The sequence below is a fragment of the Agelaius tricolor genome, unplaced genomic scaffold (genome assembly GCF_023055355.1).
Source record: "Agelaius tricolor isolate 1412-34295 unplaced genomic scaffold, bAgeTri1.0.p SCAF_34, whole genome shotgun sequence".
Classification (NCBI taxonomy): domain Eukaryota; kingdom Metazoa; phylum Chordata; class Aves; order Passeriformes; family Icteridae; genus Agelaius; species Agelaius tricolor.
This window is the reverse complement of record NW_027269294.1, coordinates 5,508,007-5,527,609: the sequence shown is the minus strand read 5'-3', so window position 1 is coordinate 5,527,609 and position 19,603 is coordinate 5,508,007. Positions and strand designations below refer to the sequence as shown.

Here is a 19,603-nt window from a genome sequence, read left to right as displayed (position 1 = left end):
AACTTATTAAAAAAAAATCCCACCCAAACCCCAAGCTAACCCCACAAAATGAAGAAATATTTACCAGTCAGTCGAAACTGCAACATTGCTAACAGTGCAGTAGCCTGGCTCCTGGTCCTCAGAGCAGGAATCCACCGTCAGGGATGCTGCCTGCAAAAGGCACACACACAAACATGCTGAGTATTACAACGCTTTAGTCCCCAGCCACATGAACTATTTATGTTTAGGTGTATTATATCAAGGACTTGGCCAGAAAGCCCTTGATATAGTACTATATATATATATATATATATATATATATATAAAAAATATAATCCCAAGTGACATCATGACTTTTATGTCATGATGTCACTTGGGAGTGCAGAGTGCTTCAGAGCCACTGCTCAGCTCCACACTCTGCCAGCACAGCGTGGACACCACCAAGGTGTGGATACAAACAGAGAGGGAGCCACTTGTCTGCTTCATACAGAGATGGAGTTAAACACCAATTTTTCACATTTGGGCAGGGTTTCTTTCATATTTGTTTGCTTTACTCCTGGACACTGAAGTTACTTTGGCTCATACCATATCCTACTCCTGACATGGTTCAGATAATCTGAGCAGAAAGCTGCCCCTTCCAATCACAAAGGGAGTTCCTTCAGGGGCTTTACTATGATATTAAACATATTGAAATTGATAAAAAGCGTGTTACAAAAGCTGGGAGTACATACATTGAGATTACCAGTTTAAAAAAATGACCCTGGGATTAGAAACACTGAGATGATTAGTTAAAAATAATAACCAACCACTCAATAGAACTCAAAAAGTAACCAAATGGACCTGCTTAAGGTAACCCCTTGACTAAGAGGTCATGAGGGATCTCAACTTTGATAATGGAGGAGCATCTGGACACCTAGAGTGGGGCAAAGCTGATGGCATTACCACTACTCACAGCAGTCTTGCTCTTTAATTATTGTTTTACTATTACTACTTTTACCCCCAAACCATCACGTCCTAGACAACAATGTTGCCTCAGCCTGGTCTAGTGGAAGGTGCCTGTGCCCACGACAGGGGGGTTGGAACCAGATGATCTTTAAGGCTCTTTCCAACCCAAACCATTCTGTGATTCTGAGACTACCCATCTAACTTATTTACACTAAAGTTACTCATGGCACTTCTATTTGTAATCTATAAAAGTCTAACCAAAGCTGTCACTAAAATCATGAAACAACTCCTGCTGATTTGAAAAGGAGTTTTTATTTTATTCCTTATTTAGCAAAGAATTGTCCCCACAGTGATTTATTAATAACAGATGCGCTGAAAAAAAGAAATCCCAACCAACCCTGAAGGTTAGTTATTCCTTAAAACAAATTTTCAGAAAAATAAACAATCTCCACGTTGTACATCTCCTCATGTTTCAGCAAGATGTGTGGTAGAGTTTTACAGCAAATTTAAATCAAATGCCACCTTTAAAAATGCCTGGCTTTATATTTTGGTTTAGATTGCTCTATGGGAGCTGAGCAAGCAGCACTGGCTATCAGTACAGCATTACTCTGCAGAGATTTTTTCTACTGCCTGCAAATAAGTTTGGTAACAACAGCCTGTTGAAATCCCCACAGATTGGCCATGCTAGCTCCAAATACATGCTGCAAGCTGACACACTGTATTGACCAAATAAAATCAGAGCTCTTAGCCCTAAATCATGCCCTACAGTACGATTAAATTGTTCAATCTGCTATTTTTAATGGAAGCTTATCTTGAATTTCTTTCCATACAAATGAGCAAAGTGCTTCTCCCAAGAAATGTCAGTCTGCAGTTCCAAAGCAGATTATAGCCTTGTGTAAATGAAACAATTCAGAGAAAGAATAATAAGCTGGCTGCTCTGTATGCCACCACATGCATACATATTTTTCCTTCAGAACATCAACAACAAAAACTGAAATGAGTTTTTTTGTTCTTCGCTCAATCAGCATAATCTCCCTAACTTACATTGCTATGTGCTCTGCAAGCCAAGCTCCAGCCCCAGCTGAAGGGCTGGATATTTGAGAATATATTTTACTTGGAACAGAGTTCATACAATTTATTTTCTAATGTTAGTCAAATGTTCCTGCTTGTTACTTAAGCATTACTCTACAGTTACCTTGCCACATTATGAGCCTTTCTATCCTGTCACTTTGCAATAGCTCAGGACTGACAACTTAATGATTTTACCAGTTTCCGATAAAATCCCACTGTGCTGTAGGAAATGACAGATTTGGAATCCTAAAGGGGGCCTATTTTATACAGTTTTGGACACCTGGGAGACATTTTTCCTGCAGCAGAAATATCTAAGACAAAGGCGATTCTCTTCACATGCTGTTTGTAAACAGCTGACATTACTGAATAGGTTTAAACATTTAAAACAAACAAACAAAAAAATCATACAAAGGTATAGGTTGTCTTAAAAATTTGCTTTTAGCCTGATGCATTCATGGCTGAAATTTCTATAAATAGCCCTTTTTATGTTCTCTCTTCTTCTATAGTCTTCTGGCACACTGACAAGTAAAACATTTTCTTTCTCTGTTTTTTCTTTCTTCAGTGTACTTCATTTATTTGTTGCAACTTTTACTCTGTGTCCTTATACTTCACCATTTACATCTTATTTATGGAAGTAACATTCTACTTTAGTTACTAAAATGGGAACATGGTGCATGCCAAGATTAAAGTGCACCTTCAGGCTTTACCATTAGGAAGCTGTGATGTAAATTATTAAATTTGCAAGATGCAAATTGAATATCTGGTATCAAAGCACATTAAACCAAAGTCATTGCTCAACATCACAATTATCCTTCATCTTATTTGGATATATAAGTCATAAAAACACACACAAATTGTATTTGCAAAACCAGCTGAAGACTGGATTTCACAGAACCATAGAATCCTTAATGTTGGAAAAGATCCTCAAGAGTCTAACCACTAAGCCAGCACTGTCAAGGCCACCATTAAACCATGTCCCCAGGTGCCACATCTACACATCTTTTTAATACCTCCAGGGATGGTGACTCCACCACTTCCCTGGGCAGCCTTTTCCAGGCACTGACAACCCTTTTGGGGAAGAACTCTTTACTAATATTCAATCTAAACCTCCCCTGCTGCAACTTGAGGCCATTTCCTCTTCTCCTGTTGCTTGTAACTTGGGAGAAGAGAGCAAGACCCAGAATTAATGGAGATATCGGGTATTGCACTACAAATGGAAATGGAGTTAAGGGCTCAAGAGCAAGGACTAGAAGGGAGCACAGAACAGTTTATTGCTTTTATTCCCTCCATCACTTCTAGCTTGACATACACAAACCAAAATGGGGAACCCCACTGTATATTACTGCTCTATGACTTTAATTCCAAACATGAATTCCACGTATGCTGGCCATGCCTGCCTGAAAAGGGAACTGTTGGGCAATAGTTACTGATTATGGATGGCAAATAGATTTGGTTTCATTTCTAACTCAAACACTGTGGAGTCAAAAAACTTGGCTTGGATTCAAAGAGCACTTGGTTTGTGTTCTGCTTTGGAAATATTATTAAAAAATGAGAGAAGAGGAATAGAAAACATTTACTGGAGAAAGAAATGAAGGCAGGAGAAGGGTCAGAGTGCCAGGCATATGGTAATCCGTTGTCCCAGTTTTGGCAGAATTCCTCACCTCAGATGCATTCTGGGGGACAGAGAGAGAAGTAACTGCCCTCCTTCCCCTCAAAAAACTCTCTTGATGTAGAATGTAACCTTTTAACTCTTTACATGTATGCTACAGAGGAAAACCAGGCTCCCAGTCTGACGAGATTGGAAAAATCTCTGAATTAGCCCAAGGAGGTCATGGATGCCTAGAATTTTAAGTCTGTCCACTTGGATTTTCTAAATGTTGAGAAAAATGATTTTGAGGCTTTTTGCAATTACTGTGGTTAATTAGCATTCCCTGATAATCACCCTGTAATCTACAGCAGTTAATTAGCCCCGTGCGTAGTCATCTATGTCATTAATTATTCCTGGCTCTCATTTTTCACACTGAGAGTTTGGGGGCACTTGGCACACGTTTTTTTCATTACACTTTATCATCATCACACTATACAAACCACCACAGGGCTCTGAGTCACTTGGAGTGAGGCAGAAACGAAGGAGGTTTTTCCCAAAGTTGGAGTTTCTGCTAGCAAACGCGGCGTCGCTAATTCCACGTTCCTCTGAGTTCCCCTGGAAGCCAGAGTGATTTGGCTGAACTGGCCTTAAAATCCCCGTTTTTAGCCCTTCTTACCATTCCAGCCCTGCGTGCGATGGCGGTGTGGAACTGTCCATCAGACACCTTCTTAGCCGTGGTGAGCTTGTAGGTGCCGCTGCCCAGGTTGTAGGAGAACCTCAGCCGGCCCTCCGCGATCTCCAGCGCCAGGAATTCCGCCCGCTCCCCGGTCTGGTTGTCGTGGTTGTACAGCAGCAGGGCGTTACTCTTGATGGTGGCAAACTTTATGTAGATGTAATTGTTGTTGGGGTCCAGGCTGGGGAACTCCATGTAGGACAGCTCTTCAAACCCGTAACTGTTGAGCTCGCAGTGATTCCCAAAAACACCTGAAAAACGAAAAGCAAAGTCTGGAATCGGGGAGTTTTGTCCTCACCGTGCCTCCTCCCAGGAGTGAAGTATGGATGTGCTCTCCACATGGCTGTGGAACCACTAATGTTCAATTAAAATCACACAACCAACAGAAGAATGCTATTACCCACAGCTGGGGGCTGAGGTACATTATATTTAAAGTTTAAAATTGAATTACAAAGGACAGATGCATCTATTGAAAAGCACTTTGTCGAGCTCTGTGGCTTCTTCGGATAACACCAAACCAAGCCAGCCTGACAGCTCTGTCAGGACATGGCTGTTAATTATCATCAGGCATTTATTAATCCAGCTATGGAAATAAATGTGCAAGTTGAGTTTATTTTTCGCTCTGCGGCTGTTATCTGAAGTGTTTCTCACTGGGTGGTTCATTTTTTATATTTATTAAATAAGCATATGTGTGATTAAAATATTATGTCTCCTCATGTCAGTAAAAACTGATATTTGTATTTTGGTGCATTCTACATACTTCTTTTCAGAGCTCTGTCACATAATTTCCCTTGATTTTTCTTTTACTGCATCAACAGTGGGAAAAACCCCTGATTTAATTTATGAATATTAGTTACATTTACAATGGGAAATTAATTAACCCTGAGGAAATGTACAATAAAGGAAATAAAAGGGAATAGACAAATTATTCCACATGCTAATAGAAATACATATTCAGCACTAGTTACAAATGCATATTGAGAACTATACTTTTGTGAGAGAGTTTTCAGCAACCTTGAAACACTGTAGATGATTTCTGGACATTTCTGGGTTTTTTTATTAATTTGTTACATTTACTTTCATACTTTTCCATATGAACAATGGCAATTCTGGATTAATCTGCATTCAGAATCAAGCTTGCAGCAATTGTGTCATGATGCCTTAAAATATCCGTGTTGTTCTATGTTTTTATTGGGTCCATTCCACAAACCAAATCTGGGATAATTAAATTCTAAAAATTATGAAACTATTTTGGCACTACTATATGCTTCTGGGATGTAAAATACTGATGTTATTTACAGTGGTCTTACTCTTCAGCTCCACTAAAAGGGCCTGTTATTCATTAGGAGAGCTTTGTTATCACCACACTTCCTCGTTCAGACTGAACTTTGGATATTCTGGGTGGTGAAGGTACTTCAGCCCTGATCCAGCTGTGTTTAAGTTTCATCTTTAGGAAGCCAATAGTCTTCATTTAAGTATTTCAAGCATCCATTCTTACTTTTGGACAGTTATCTCTATCTATCTATCTATCTGTTCAGAAATATTCTTTCTAATTTTTAGGCACTGAGTTGTTTGGCTGGGTCTTATGTTTTTCTATGAGAGATAAAGGACCTGCTACTAGGAATGACAAATATGTACTTGTAGTGACCACATCACTTTTTAATTTTCTTCTGAAGAAAAATGAGTTCCTTGAGCCTCTAAATACATGCATTTTTTCCAGACCTGGAATCATTTTCAAGCCAGAAATTATTTATGCAGGTAAAAATAAATAGAAATATGAGTAGGGCAAGGGGAGACGAAGAGGAGAGAAGGGTACTCACCAAAGGGACAGTGGCAGAAATACCCCTCCAGCCCACTTTGGCAGGACCCACCATTGAAACAGGGGTTGCACTCACAGTAGTTGACAGTGGAGTCACATGTTTTCCCTGTGATGAGGGAACAAAAGCAATTTCCAGGTCAGACTATCCAGGGAAATAGGAAAGTCAGGCAGGTGTTGTAGGTAATGAGGTCATGAACCAATGCTAAACACATAGCCAGGAGAGAGGGTGCCAGGGACCAGCTCTGGGATGGAGAGAGGACTCACAGACAGGATTCTGAGCTGCTCCCAGCCCTGCCACAGGCATAATCTGTGGCCTAGAGAAAACAACTCTGCTTTTCAAGTCTCTCTTTGTGATTAGAGATGCTGGTAGACTGTTGTTTTAATTGAAATTTTTTATTAATTGGTGTCTTTAAAAGAGAGGTCATGCAATTAAAGGCAATGCTGAAATAAAGAACTGTAAAAATGTATCTTTTTTTCTCCCTGTTGAGTGCAATATACTCAGGAGTGCAAAGGAGATACAGACAGCCCTTGCTGGACCCTGCACAAGCAGGTCATGCTGAACAGAGGCTGCTATTGTACATTATATGATTTTTCTTATTTTTCCTCATCAATTACAACCTCCTTCCTGACTTGGAGAGACCACAGTCCTCTGGAGCTAAAACAAGCTGCCCTGGATACAGTCCTTCTCTAAGCAGACATTGTCACATGTGGTAAATATTATTCCCCAGAGAACAAACTGAAATCACATAATTCATTTCAGCAAGGAAGGGAACCAAGAGAAAAAGTGAAGATTTTAACAGACACCAAATACAGACACACGTATTCTATGTATGAAACTAAAATTTTCTTGGCATGGAAACATTAACTACAAAAATATTGGTCTTCATTTCTAATGTTTTCAATGCTTGGCTTTGATGAGTTTAGCAACACTTCCACTACATCCCACTCTTGGAACCTGTCTTCCTGTCGGCAGCAGCGCCAGCCTTCACTGACTGTGCTCAGCAAAAACTTCAAAGTGTTGTTATGCTTGTCCTCCCTGTTTCGCTGCAAAAACTCACAAAAGCAGCCACAGTCTTCCACACTTCTCCTAAACTTCATCTCAGCCAGGCTGTATGCACAAAGCAAGGGCTGGGATTGTCTTAATGCTTCTTTCTGCATTGATAATTAATTGTTTTGCTTCTTACACCATATGTGTACGTTTAAGTTAAAAGTACAACATGAGCCTGCACAGAGGGTGTCCATTCCTCTATGTCACATATATCTTGTAATTTTACATCTCCCAGGACAGGAATGCACCAATCCTTAGAGGCTGCTGGTGCAACTAAAAACTGTAGCAAACCAGGACTTTGCTTTACAAACTTTGGAGTTTAACAACTTGAGTCACCTAAGACTCAAGAAAACCTCTTGTTTTTCACTCCTCTTCTACTTTTTTTTTTTTTTAACCTACAGTTTGTAAGCAGCTCTTGCATGTGAGCAGCAGCTCTCCATGTGTGACTGCAAGTAGGGTGGAAATGGAGCGCTGGAGGATTCCTGCGGTTAATACGTCACTTGTAGATGCACCATAAATCCAGGAAACTTTTCCAGTGTCTGAATCTAATTATGCTTTGGGGGTATTTATTTATGTTTTATTCTCTAATGGGCATGACTGCAGGATGAGCTAACTTTTTATGTGAGATTTTGCTGTTTTCTTTGTTTTCAATTTATGGTCTGTAGTAGAGGTCTTTGACTCATGAAGGAGAGCACATAGGAGGAGTGAGACAGATATGCTTAAAATAGCTCAGTGATGCTGCTCAGTTTTCACAAAAATCAAGTGCAGCTAAAAAGGCTTACTCAGATTTTTGCAGTTCAATCTAACTAAATACTCTTCTTTTTCCCAGCTAACATTAAAGCTGGCACGTTTGCTGACTCAGCAAGAGAATATGGATATTTATTTCAGCTGCACTTACTGTAACCAATGAATAAAAGCATCTTCTTTATGCTCAACTGTTGTTTGAAGAGCTTTTGAAACCAATAGAGGTGTGTTTAGAATAACAGAATTATGGAATCATAGAAAAGTTTGGGTTGGAAAGGGACTTAAAAACCATCTTGTTCCAACCCCCTACCATGGGAAGGGACATGAGACCAAGTTGCTCAAAGTCCCATCCAAATTAGGCCTAGATGAAAACTGAAGTTAGCTGAGTTTATAGATCAATTCTAGGCTGAAATTCTGAAAGATGCAAGGTATTCATTTCTTCATCAGAAAGATCTTTTTCTGAAGACCGTGAAAATGAGGAGAATGCTGGATAATTGGTAACAGACAGCATTCAACATTTATCATTCATCACCTCCAGCTGATGCTATCACAGGCAGGGGCTTATGCAAAAATCTAAGTTCCTCAGACTTTTTTTTTTTTTTTTGTTAATTGAAAAATGTAACAGGAACAGATACCAGCTGAATGTTTTTCAGTTAAGATTTCAGCTGATTTGGGAGTTTTAGTTTTTGTGGTTCTCTGTGTCCATGTTATAAAGTGGTTGCTCTAGCATTCTAATCTTGCATTTGAAACAACTTCACAACCATACATTCCTTCATCTTAATGAATCCTGGAAAACAGGAAATGAAGGGTTCAAAGGAAGGGCAGACAACTACTGTAAATCACCAAGCATATTCCCTCCAGAAAGCGATTATTTTAAAAACAAAACCTGTTCATCATTAAGAGATATAATTATAACAGATTGTTCAAACCCTAATGATGTTGCTCTGAGGTAATCAGTCTTTATAATCCTATCCAGTGAAAAAAACGACATTACCTTTTGCAGTATGATGAAGTGAAATGCAGCTGACAAAACACAATAAATCAAGGAAAAGTAAGACTCTCAGTTTTCAGGTACACCATTATAAAGGTCTACAGCTCATGTACTCTAATTTACAGTGAACAGAGAGTCTGTCCCAGAAAATTCTAATTTCTACTTGCATGCACTACCATGTAAATGGTATTTTTTTTACCAAGCATGTAAATTCAATTATGAGACTGTATTTTCATTCCAGCATATAGAAGCAAAACTATGTATATGGGGAACTGGATTAGAAATCCCCTATTTTGGATGCCTCTTTTTTGTTGCTGTTGAGGCACTCAAGGTTTAGATTCATGAAACAGTTTGAGGCTTTATTTTTACATCTACTGTGGCTATCTTTAATCACATATGAATGCAAATTAAGAGCCCAAGCAGCTGTGCTCTCTTTCTGTTGGCAGTATAATAATGACATAATAGCCTCTATGTCAAGCATTCTCAAACAATCAGTACACTGACATTTGTTTGCAGAACCTATTGAATATTTGATTTGAAGAATTTCAAATATGCTTTTGCAGGCACAAAATGTCTAAATATACTGTGTGATAACTGTGATCTTATCTAATAAGCTCTGTTGATATTAAACTCCAAAGATATTTTGTCTTTTAATTACACTGGTGCCATTTGTTTTCTGTCTTGATCAATTAATCTCAGGACACTTTAATATCTCTTGATTCTGCAATGGCCAACTGATTAAACAACATCTGACTCCCAAATAGAAATGTCTGCCTCAGTGGCAGTCTATTTTAAGGTTATTTGTGTTGACAAGGAGTTTAAGAAAGCTCCTATCAGATGCCACATTTAATTCATGGCATGAAAGAAATCGGACACTTCAAACTCTAAGAGTCTCTCATCCCATTCTCTTAGCAAAAATACTCATCTTCTTTTTTTTTTTTTAACTTGTCACATGCAGTGCTTGATTTTTAGCTGACATAAGGGTTGAGCATTAATGTAGGAATTTAATACCAGAAGAAATCAGCTGGATGCTTCATAAATGTTTCAAATTACAGTCTAGAGGCATACACTGTAGTTTGCTGTTAGAGTTAATCAAGTGTTTTGCTTCACTGCAGCAGCAAACACATGCCCACGTACTCTCTGGTGCTAATGACCTCAAGAGTTACAGGGCATAGGTGCTCTAGAATTATTTTGCCATGCTCCTGGCAAAATAATTTGATATGCTAATACAACATGAAATAAAATCCTGGATTAGTAACTTAATTAGAACTGCTTGTCAATTAACAGCACTTGCTCCTGACCTGAGGCTCAGGAGCACATTTTTGTGAGGTTCATGCAGAAGATCTCATCAGTGTCCTTGATACTGCACTGAATATGTATCCACTGCTGCAGCTGTGATTTAAATTAACTAATTAAACCTTTACTTTGAAATTAACTTTCTCCTCCATTCTCTCCTGCACAGACCCGCTTCAAGTAAAAAACCCAGAGGATCCCTTGATCCCTCTGTGGGTCACAGGTGAGTTGTGGTGGCCGCAAGTCCCACACCAGAATGGACACTGCTGTGCTGAGTAGGGCTGCCGTGGGGCTTCTTCAATGCAGAAATACTCCTTAGAAAAGGCACTGAAAGCCTTAACTAATCTCTTCTGGTTAGATTTTTTTTTTCTGATTTCTAAGAAAAGTGGCTATAAGGACTGGATAAAATTGCTCAGACCTTCCTTAAATATCCGACTCACAGCAGAAGCACAGATTAGTTTGCTTTTCTGAGTTACAATGCTGCTGTGTTTGAATGTGTAATAAATATCAGAGAAAAAATACTCAGAAGGGGTAGGAATGCTGCAGACATTTCTGCGCTTAATGAAAAAAATAAATTACAAAGGAACAAAATACAGAACAGAGGGGTTGACCATTTTGCCTGAATTCTGTTTTTTTTCCCATATTCTTCATCTGTTTTCTGTCCTGCAAGTAATTTGGGGCAGAGGCGGATTTTCTTGCTTGGCACACTTCTAGCAGACTTGAAATGCTCCCACAATATGCATAACAATAACATGTACGGAAAAATCATACTGAAGCATTGGAAATGGTTCTCACGCTTAAAAAATCTGAATAGCCCTTGCAAAAATCTTTCTGTTCTAATGCAAATCAGGTAAGTGAGATTTACCTTGGGAGAGAGCTAAAATAAAATAATATTGCAGGTACCTGGGTATTCTGAGCTTTCACACTATTAAAACCTTCGTTTGCATGATGACCTCTTCATCCATGGGGATGCTTCTATTCAGACAGTTTTGGGCTAAGAAGGCACTCTTGCCATCGTTTCTGGACTGTAAGGTATATAGAGGAGCAAATGCATACCTGTGTACCCGGTTTTACAAACGCAGTTGAAGCTTCCTGGGAAGTTCTGGCAGGCAGCACCGTTTTTGCAGGGGTTGGAAAGGCACTCGTTGACATCCCTCTCGCAGGCCATGCCGGTGAAGCCCTCAGGGCAGCTGCAGGAGAAGCCCCCCACCAGGTTGTGGCAGGTGCCATCGTTGTGGCAGGGCGACGGGAGGCACTCGTCGATGTCGGTCTCGCACAGGCTCCCCTCGTAGCCCGGCAGGCACCGGCACACGAAGGGCCGCAGTGGCTCGTTGGCCACCACGATGACGGGGACGCTCTCGTGGGTCCTCAGGGTGGGACTCACTGCCAGCCTCCTCAAGCAGCTCCCCCCATTCTGGCAGGGGCTCTGCAGGCACCAGTCGTGGTCCACGGCCTCGACCCGCACGCCGCTCTGGCGGAAGAGGACGTCCCTGATGCTCTCGAAGAAGGTGGCCACGCCGCTGGGGTTCACGTACTGGTTGTTGCCGCGCTTGACGGCCGCCATCAGGAAGGTGTGGTTGCTGTCCTCAGAGAGGCCGTAGAGCTGGATGGCCGTGCCCAGCCCCGTCAGCTGGGAGCTGGCGATGCGCAGGAAGTGCAGGTAGTGGTTGGTGAGGAAGTCGCGCACGCCGTGGGCGCTCAGGCGGAGGAGGACGCTGTTGTCGATGGTGGCGTTGCTGAAGCCCGCAAAGAAGACGCGGACGCTGCTAGTGACGGCTCCGTGCAGCCCGTCGTTGCTGAGGACCCCCAGGTCAAACGTGCCGTCCGTGGACCTGGCCTGCGAGTGCAGCTCACAGGTGCTCCCGGGAATGCTGAAAAGGCTGGTGACTCCTGAGATGAGGGAGCACTGGAAGCTGTCTAGCACGTCCGGATCCTGCGGCTTTACATTGCCCAAAATTCCACCTGGGAAGAGGTTGCCATAATAATGAACAAAGATTTCTACCGTTCTGGGCTGAGACGGGTTGTCGTTTTGGTCTATTACCTTGATCTGCACAGTTCCTGTGGAAGACATCTGAGGAATGCCAGAGTCTCTGGTAATCACCGAGAGGTAGAAATCGCTGATTTGCTCCCTGTCAATCTCCCTCGTCGTTGTCAGGACTCCAGCGGTGCTGAGGCTGAAGTAGCTGGTGGCAGGGCCAGTGCTGAGCAAGTAATACGTGAAAGGGCCTTGGTTGGGAGGGAGATCGGGATCCGACGACTGCAGCGTCATCACCAGAGTTCCTGCGCGGTTGTTCTCCAGGACTTCTCCTTGGCTGGTGGACAAGGTAGGGCCGTTGTCGTTGATGTCTTCCAAAGTTACCACCAGAGAGGCGCTTCCTGTCGCAGAGGGCGTTCCCGAATCGATGGCCAGCACAGAGAGGTTGTAGACAGGCAGCGTTTCTCGATCCAGCTCTGCAGTGACCGTCACCTGTCCCGTCTGTGGGTTGATGGAAAAGGCGCTGTTCTCGTTGCCAGACCCGATGAAATAGGAGAACCTGCTCCAGCTGGGGACAGAATCTGAATCAAAGGCGCTGACGAACGTGACATGGGTGCCTGGAGGAACACCCTCGCTGATCCGTATATTGTAGGCTCCCAAGGTAAAAACGGGAGGATCGTTGGCATCCAGGATTGTGATATTAACAGTTACTTCATCTATATCTGCGCCACGAATGCTCCCCAAATTTTTTGCAAGGACTTTCAAAGAGATTCGCTCTTCTTTTTCTCTGTCAAGAGGTCCTGAAACGTAGATCTGGCCGCTTTTCTCGTCTACCTGGAAGCCCTTCTTTCTGCTGTTGCCAAAGATGAGGTAGTGGACTTCTCCATCGATGCCCATATCACGATCACTTGCAAAAACTTCACCTACAACAGTACCTTTGGGAGCTGCCTCTGAAACCTCAAAATAATAAAGCTTGGAGACAAAACGGGGCACATATTCATTTGTCCCTTCCAACTGGATGTTGACAGTAGCAAAGCTGCACCTCTCTTCATCTGGAACATTAAAAGCCTTTACTGTTAGATGGTAACTCTGCTTTGTTTCATAGTCTAAAAATCCCTGGGTGGTGATGGTTCCCGTGTTGGGGTCGATGACAAAGAGGTCGCTGTCTGAGGACTGGATGGCATACGCAATCACAGCGTTAGATCCAGAGTCAGCATCGGTGGCGTTTAAACAAATAACAGTTGTCCCACTGGGGGCATTTTCTAGCACGGTGGGAAAGTACTCCTCAGGGCTGAATGCTGGGGAGTTGTCATTGACATCAATGACATTAACGGTGACACTGCAGTAGCCTGTTCGGGACACCCATCCTCCATCCGTGGCAGTAACAACCAGGTCGTGCTTTTGGTGTAACTCAAAATCAAGTGGTTTGGCTAGTGTCAGTGTACCAGTGGTGGCATTAATAGCAAAGACTCCAGCTTCATTTCCAGAGGAAATATTGTAGCTGATTAATCCGTTCATGGCAGCATCTCTGTCTCGTGCTGAAACCGTCCTGACCACCGCTCCAACAGAGTAGCTCTCTGGGATAGTAACACTCATGCGGCTCTGGGAAAACTCGGGTGTATGGTAATTCTCTTCTGTCACTACTATTTCAACAGCTACCTCGGATGAGAGTGGGGGATTACCCTTGTCCTTGGCTTTCACTTTAAACAGGAAGTTTTTGTTCAAATCAGCCATTAGTGAAGATGACACAGAAATCCAGCCTGTACTCCTGTCCAGTCTGAATTTATTAGTTTTGCTCTCATCAGAGACAAAGTATTCCACTTCAGAATTCAAGCCAAAGTCCTTGTCATCCACCGCAGTAACTTTAATCAAATTTGTGCCAACCCTCACATTCTTAGTGACAGGAGTGAAATATTTAGGGGTGAGGAAGAGCGGTGCGTTGTCATTGCTGTCTACCACGTTTATGGTGACGGTGGTCTCACTCACCAATGGGGGACTGCCCCGGTCTGATGATGTCACGATGAAGCTGTGCCTGTTGATGTTGACATTACTGGAACCACTGGAGTTTTGGTACCTTAAGTACTGCTTGTTGAAAATCTCTCCCGTGGTTGCGTTAATGCGGAAGAACTCGGACTGGGATTTTATGAAGTAGAAGACTTGACCATTGGACCCTTCATCTGGATCAGTGGCTGAAACCTGGGTGACCTTTAGCCCAATCCCAGGAAGCTCAGGACACTCCAGGTAATAGGATGGTTTTGTAAATCGTGGGGCATTGTCATTGATGTCTGTGACAAATATGGTGACGTCTGTGCTCACCGTCCACCCCGAGTCATGCGCAGAGACCCTGATCCTGTAGCGGTCAGTGTCCTCCCTGTTCAGGGGTCTGCTGATGGTGATGTCCCCAGTGCTGGGATTTATGGCAAACGGGAGACTCGTATCCCTTATGGAGTACCTGCTGACTGCATTCACCCCAATGTCCTCATCTGATGTTGTGACTCGCGTTACTGTAAAACCCAGAGGAGCATTTTCAGGCACAGAAGCACTGAATATCTGTGAAAACCTCGGAGCATTGTCATTTTCATCTAAAATATTAATGATGACTTTGACAGTTGTGCTCTGGAGCGGAGTGCCTTTATCTGAAGCTTTTATGGTTAGCGTGTACTGAGACAGTTTTTCCCTGTCCAAGGGCCGGACGCTTCTGATCTCACCAGTGGCTCGATTGATACTGAAACTGTTTTCGGTATTGCCCTCAATTATTTCATAATTGAGCTGTCCATTCAGACCACTGTCCCTGTCAACAGCAGCCACAGTCAGTATCTTCCGTGGGGACAGGTTCTCTGCTATTTCTGCAATGAAGGGATCTTGCTCAAACTCCGGCATGTTATCGTTGACATCAATCACCGATACTTCCAATTTCTTGTAGGAGGAAAAGGGGGGAAAGCCTGTGTCTCTGGCCTCAATCCACACCACGTACTTCTGCACGGCCTCGAAATCTAAAGCCCGCCCGACAGAAAGCTGTCCTGTCACCTGGTCCACCAGGAAGGTGCTGCCCAGATTACCACTGGCAATGTAGTAGGACAAGGAGCCTCCTCTGGCTGAAGACCCAGAGATGGTGGTGACAAGTGTCCCGACTGCCTGGTTTTCAGGGAAAGTGAAGGTCTCCTGCTCTGCCTGAACGCGAGGAAATTGGGCTTTGTCCACAAACCTCACGGTGACAGTGGTAGAGTCTGTCTTGGGGTACCGGCCGCCATCCCTCACGTGAACGGAAATGGTGACTTCGGACTCTCCCGCCAGTGGTTTTGCAGCCAGGATTGCCCCCCTTGCTGGATCAATGTGGAATTTCTCAGAGTTCTTCCCCACGAGGGAATAATGGAGCTCGGCGTTGGAGCCGGCATCTGCGTCGGTGACAGTCACCGCAAACACGAATGAGCCTGAAATGCAGAACAAAGCTAGGTCAGTCCTTTAATGCATGCACTGATTGTGAGAAACATCATGCCAGCCTTTCAGTCTGAAGCACATCCTGGAGCAGCATGCTCTTCCTCACACTGCCCTAAAAATGAACTGCTTTTGTCACAAAAAAAGTGAGTTCAACAAGGGGTTGGTGAGTCTGTGAGTCCACAAGACATGCACGGAGCCAAAAAATGTTGAGTTGAAAAATAGGACACTGCATTTAGAGAGATGGACATACAGAACTGGGAAACAGACCGGCAGCCTTTCAGAGGCCTAGCATCCTGCCTCTAGAACATTCACACAACAAAAACCATAAACCCAGTAAGACTGAACGCTATTTTGATTTTTAAAATTACTCTTAGCCTGCTTATCCACAAAAAAAACTTCACCCTGGAATTCAAGGACTATTAAGGTTACATTAGTGAACAGGCAACATCCACGGATATTTACCCTACACCTACACATTGTCCCTTGCAATCCCTTCTCTTCCTGCTCCCCAGGTGCTCCTTCTTTCTCCCCACTAGTCCCTTACTTCTAATTTTCTAAGAGTATTTCAAGGACAGGAACTAAGAGGACTGCATTTTTAAAAGCACATTGGTAAAACAGGAATACAAAACGATTGCACACTAGTACAATAACATGATTACACTCAGACTTTTCAGGTCTTTTGAATTTATGGTTCCCAATAAGCCTCACTGTATGTGCACCATTTGCATTATCCTCTACATTTGCACACTTGCAAGAAGAACCCAGGGTGTTCTTCCTCACCAGTTATTACCAGATCTAAAGCATGATATGTCTTTCAAATTTGACACTGTCCAACGAATTTGCAGAACACTGTTGATGTTTTACTGTTATTAAAATTTAGAAAACACCCAGTTTTATATAAAAGTCATGCTGTTTTCAACCTCTTAAGGGAAAATCATTTAGAGGCAGGAATGACTTTGACAGCATCCCTTAAAACTATACTTCATGTCACTATTTGTCATGTGCAGTGATTTGTACTCCAGGGGCAGGAATATTTAGACAAGAACAGTATTCAAACCCTTGTGAGAAATGGGACAGGAAGAAATGAAGATTTTTTTGTGCTTCAGTTATTCAAAAAATATTAATATTATTACTAGTTCCTTTTTTTAAACTCGATTAAAAAAAATAACAAAAAGAAAAGGAAGTTGTAAATAAGAAAAGTGGATACATCCCTAGGTTTTTGCTAAGTTTAAAACAGAGTAAACATAGCTTAGGTTTCTAGTTATAAGAGATTTCATACAAAAAGCACCCAAAAAAGATATTACCAGAAAACATCAGGTCAACCTATGTGTACCCCTTGTGAAAAGAATTTGAAGAAACATCCCAAAAACAACCAGGCAAAGGCACTAGTCTGATTACACGATGTTTCGCCAATGCAATAATAAAACAATTTCATAATGTTGTTCTGGAAACAGAGAAGAATTGTAAACAAATTCATTCTTCCATAAAAAGGAGAAGTATTTGCAATTGTTTAAAATTAAGAGACAGAATCCAAGACATGGAAATAATCTTTTTTTTCCTGTTAAAAGAAAATTTGTTTTGCAAACCATTTGTCATGGAATCCTCTCCGTAGGCATCACATATCCATGTATGTGTGTGTATGTGAAAACATGGAACATGAGCTGAACCAGACATTAACTCCTGTGTTGAGTGAAGTAACTTTAATTTGGGTGTAGGCTCAAAGGAAGATTGCTGCTTGATTACTTTTATTTTATTTTACTTCACCACTTGGATCAAGGAAAGGCAACATAATTAACATATGACATAGACACAGCGTTTTTGGAAGAGGCTGTCAAAATCCTGTTTAGGAATTGCTCAGAGGAGACTTTCAGAAATAAAAACAGGCCATTGTCTTCCTAACCCTAGCAAAATAACTTTTTTGAGTGGGTGATCATTTACAGTACATGTACTTTATGTAACTACACGAACATAACTGAATTTGGATGGGAGGAACCCAATAGAAAAAAACCTGCTAAACTGTGGATGGTGACTTGAGGTTTGTTATTCCTCATTCCCATGCAGCACAAAGATAATCCCAGGAAAACAGCTGCAGAGAAACATCTCAGAAACATTTCTGTGGCACAGCTGAGCATTTCATTAAGATGTTGCCCAGAGAAGCTGTGAATGTGTTCAGAATCCCCAGAAGCATTCAAGGCCAGGCTGAGATGGGACTTTGAGCAACCTAATTTAGAGGTAGATGTCCCTGCCCCATGGCAGGTGGGCTGCTACTACATGATCCTTAATGTCCCTTCCAACAACCCAAACCATCCCATGATTCCCTGTCTGCGGCAGTGCCAGGGTTACCTGCAGAGGTGGGCGATGGCACGTGGGTGACGTAGGGGTGGTGCTGGAACTTGGGTGGGTTGTCGTTCACATCAGCCACGGCCACCAGCACGCTGGTGGAGCTGGACAGAGCCCTGGGGAAGCCCCCATCGCTGGCCACCACCACCAGGGTGTAGTTCTCCCTCGCCTCCCGGTCCAGGAGGGCGCTGGTGATGATCTGCCCCGTAGAAGGGTTGATGGTGAATTGGGAATTGCCGCCCCTAAGCCTGTAGCTGCGGGAGAGGAAAAGCAAGGGACAAAAATTGGATTAGTATTTCAAAAGGCAGCCTGCTGCATTAAGATAATAACCATTTTCTACACTCTTCAGACCACTATGCTGATGGGTATCAACACAGACTGTCACATTTTCATCTGACTCTCCATCTGTCTTCACTGTTTGACTTTTTCAAATTTCAAGGCCTGTCATAATCACATTTCTGGGGATTTCCAAGCATAGCTGTTTAACACAGATTTCCAATACATAAGCTGACTGAGCCTTTGACTATTTGAAAGATACCACTGGACATACTCTCAAAACTGCTACTGGAGGCATCCTCTAGTGCTGATTTCCCTGGGCTAATGCATTAACTCTTACTCCAAAAGGCTGATGTACCTCTTAACTGAACCTGCAGAATATAGTTAGAAAATACAAAAGTACTTTTTGAAATAAAATGATCACAGCTTTACAAAATAAAAAGAACATTTAACATCCATATTGTTTCCTGATACTTAGTTTTGCTGTTCAAGATTTCAATGGGAATTTATAGCAATTCATAGCAAATTAGTAACCACAGAGCTCTGTTAACAGAGACTAATTGTGACCAGAGTTTAACCCTCAAACTGGTGGGTGTGTTTGTGTGTGCACACATCCCCACATGATCTGATAAGAACTGACTGTGTGCTCACTACAGGTGTGTGTTAGGGGCTACCTCTGACTTCCTACCACAGTTTGTCCCCTCTCTTGGAATGCTTATCCAGCTTGTCTTCATACAGCAGGAATCTCAAAGATGTATTTTTAAACGTACTTGGTTAGTATTAGATTTTTTCAGAATTCAGATAATAGGTTTTTGAGAAAACAATGGAAACAAAAAATGGCTCAAATGAACAATTCTCATATTCAATATCATGACCCAACACAGCTGTGGTTAGCACTGCTCCTCTGCTACAGCACAGCAGCACTTTTCTGAGGTATGATTCTATGAAACACTCAGAATAAAGTGGTTTAAAAGAAAGATATTAATATTCCTATCTTCACCTCTTTAAGACCAGAACAGGTTATGACAGCAGTAATAACACAGCCCAGAAGCTGCACTGAGAGGGTTGAGAGCCAGCCTGTGTAATAAGCTGTGGCAACTTCTCCTGCTCAGTCATTAATCTCTGCACAACGCCACGAGCAAGCTTTAATTGCTTAATTATGATATAATGTGATGGCCATATGCAATTATTCTCCAGCCATAGCAATGTGCACCTAGAATAGAAAGAATGTGCACAAAGCCTAAAGCACCACTTAGATCTCCCTAAACAGCAGCACCAGGCACATTTCATCTGTGATTTGCAGTGATTTAACCCTGAGTGGGGTATTGCAGAGACAGAAACTTTCTTTTCTATGTTTCCACTT

General features: G+C 42.3%; 1 protein-coding gene across 1 annotated transcript in view; it reads right to left on the bottom strand.

Annotated features, from left to right (window-relative positions):
- Positions 1 to 19,603, bottom strand: part of FAT4 (FAT atypical cadherin 4) — a 132,397-nt gene that overhangs the window by 13,971 nt on the left and 98,823 nt on the right. Inside the window, exons 8-12 of the mRNA XM_071452390.1 lie at positions 17,968 to 18,218; positions 11,268 to 15,617; positions 6,137 to 6,241; positions 4,260 to 4,567; positions 65 to 150 (exon numbers count right to left, since the gene is read on the bottom strand). Of these exons, the coding sequence (XP_071308491.1) occupies positions 65 to 150; positions 4,260 to 4,567; positions 6,137 to 6,241; positions 11,268 to 15,617; positions 17,968 to 18,218 (5,100 nt within the window). The remainder of the gene's footprint in view (positions 1 to 64; positions 151 to 4,259; positions 4,568 to 6,136; positions 6,242 to 11,267; positions 15,618 to 17,967; positions 18,219 to 19,603) is intronic.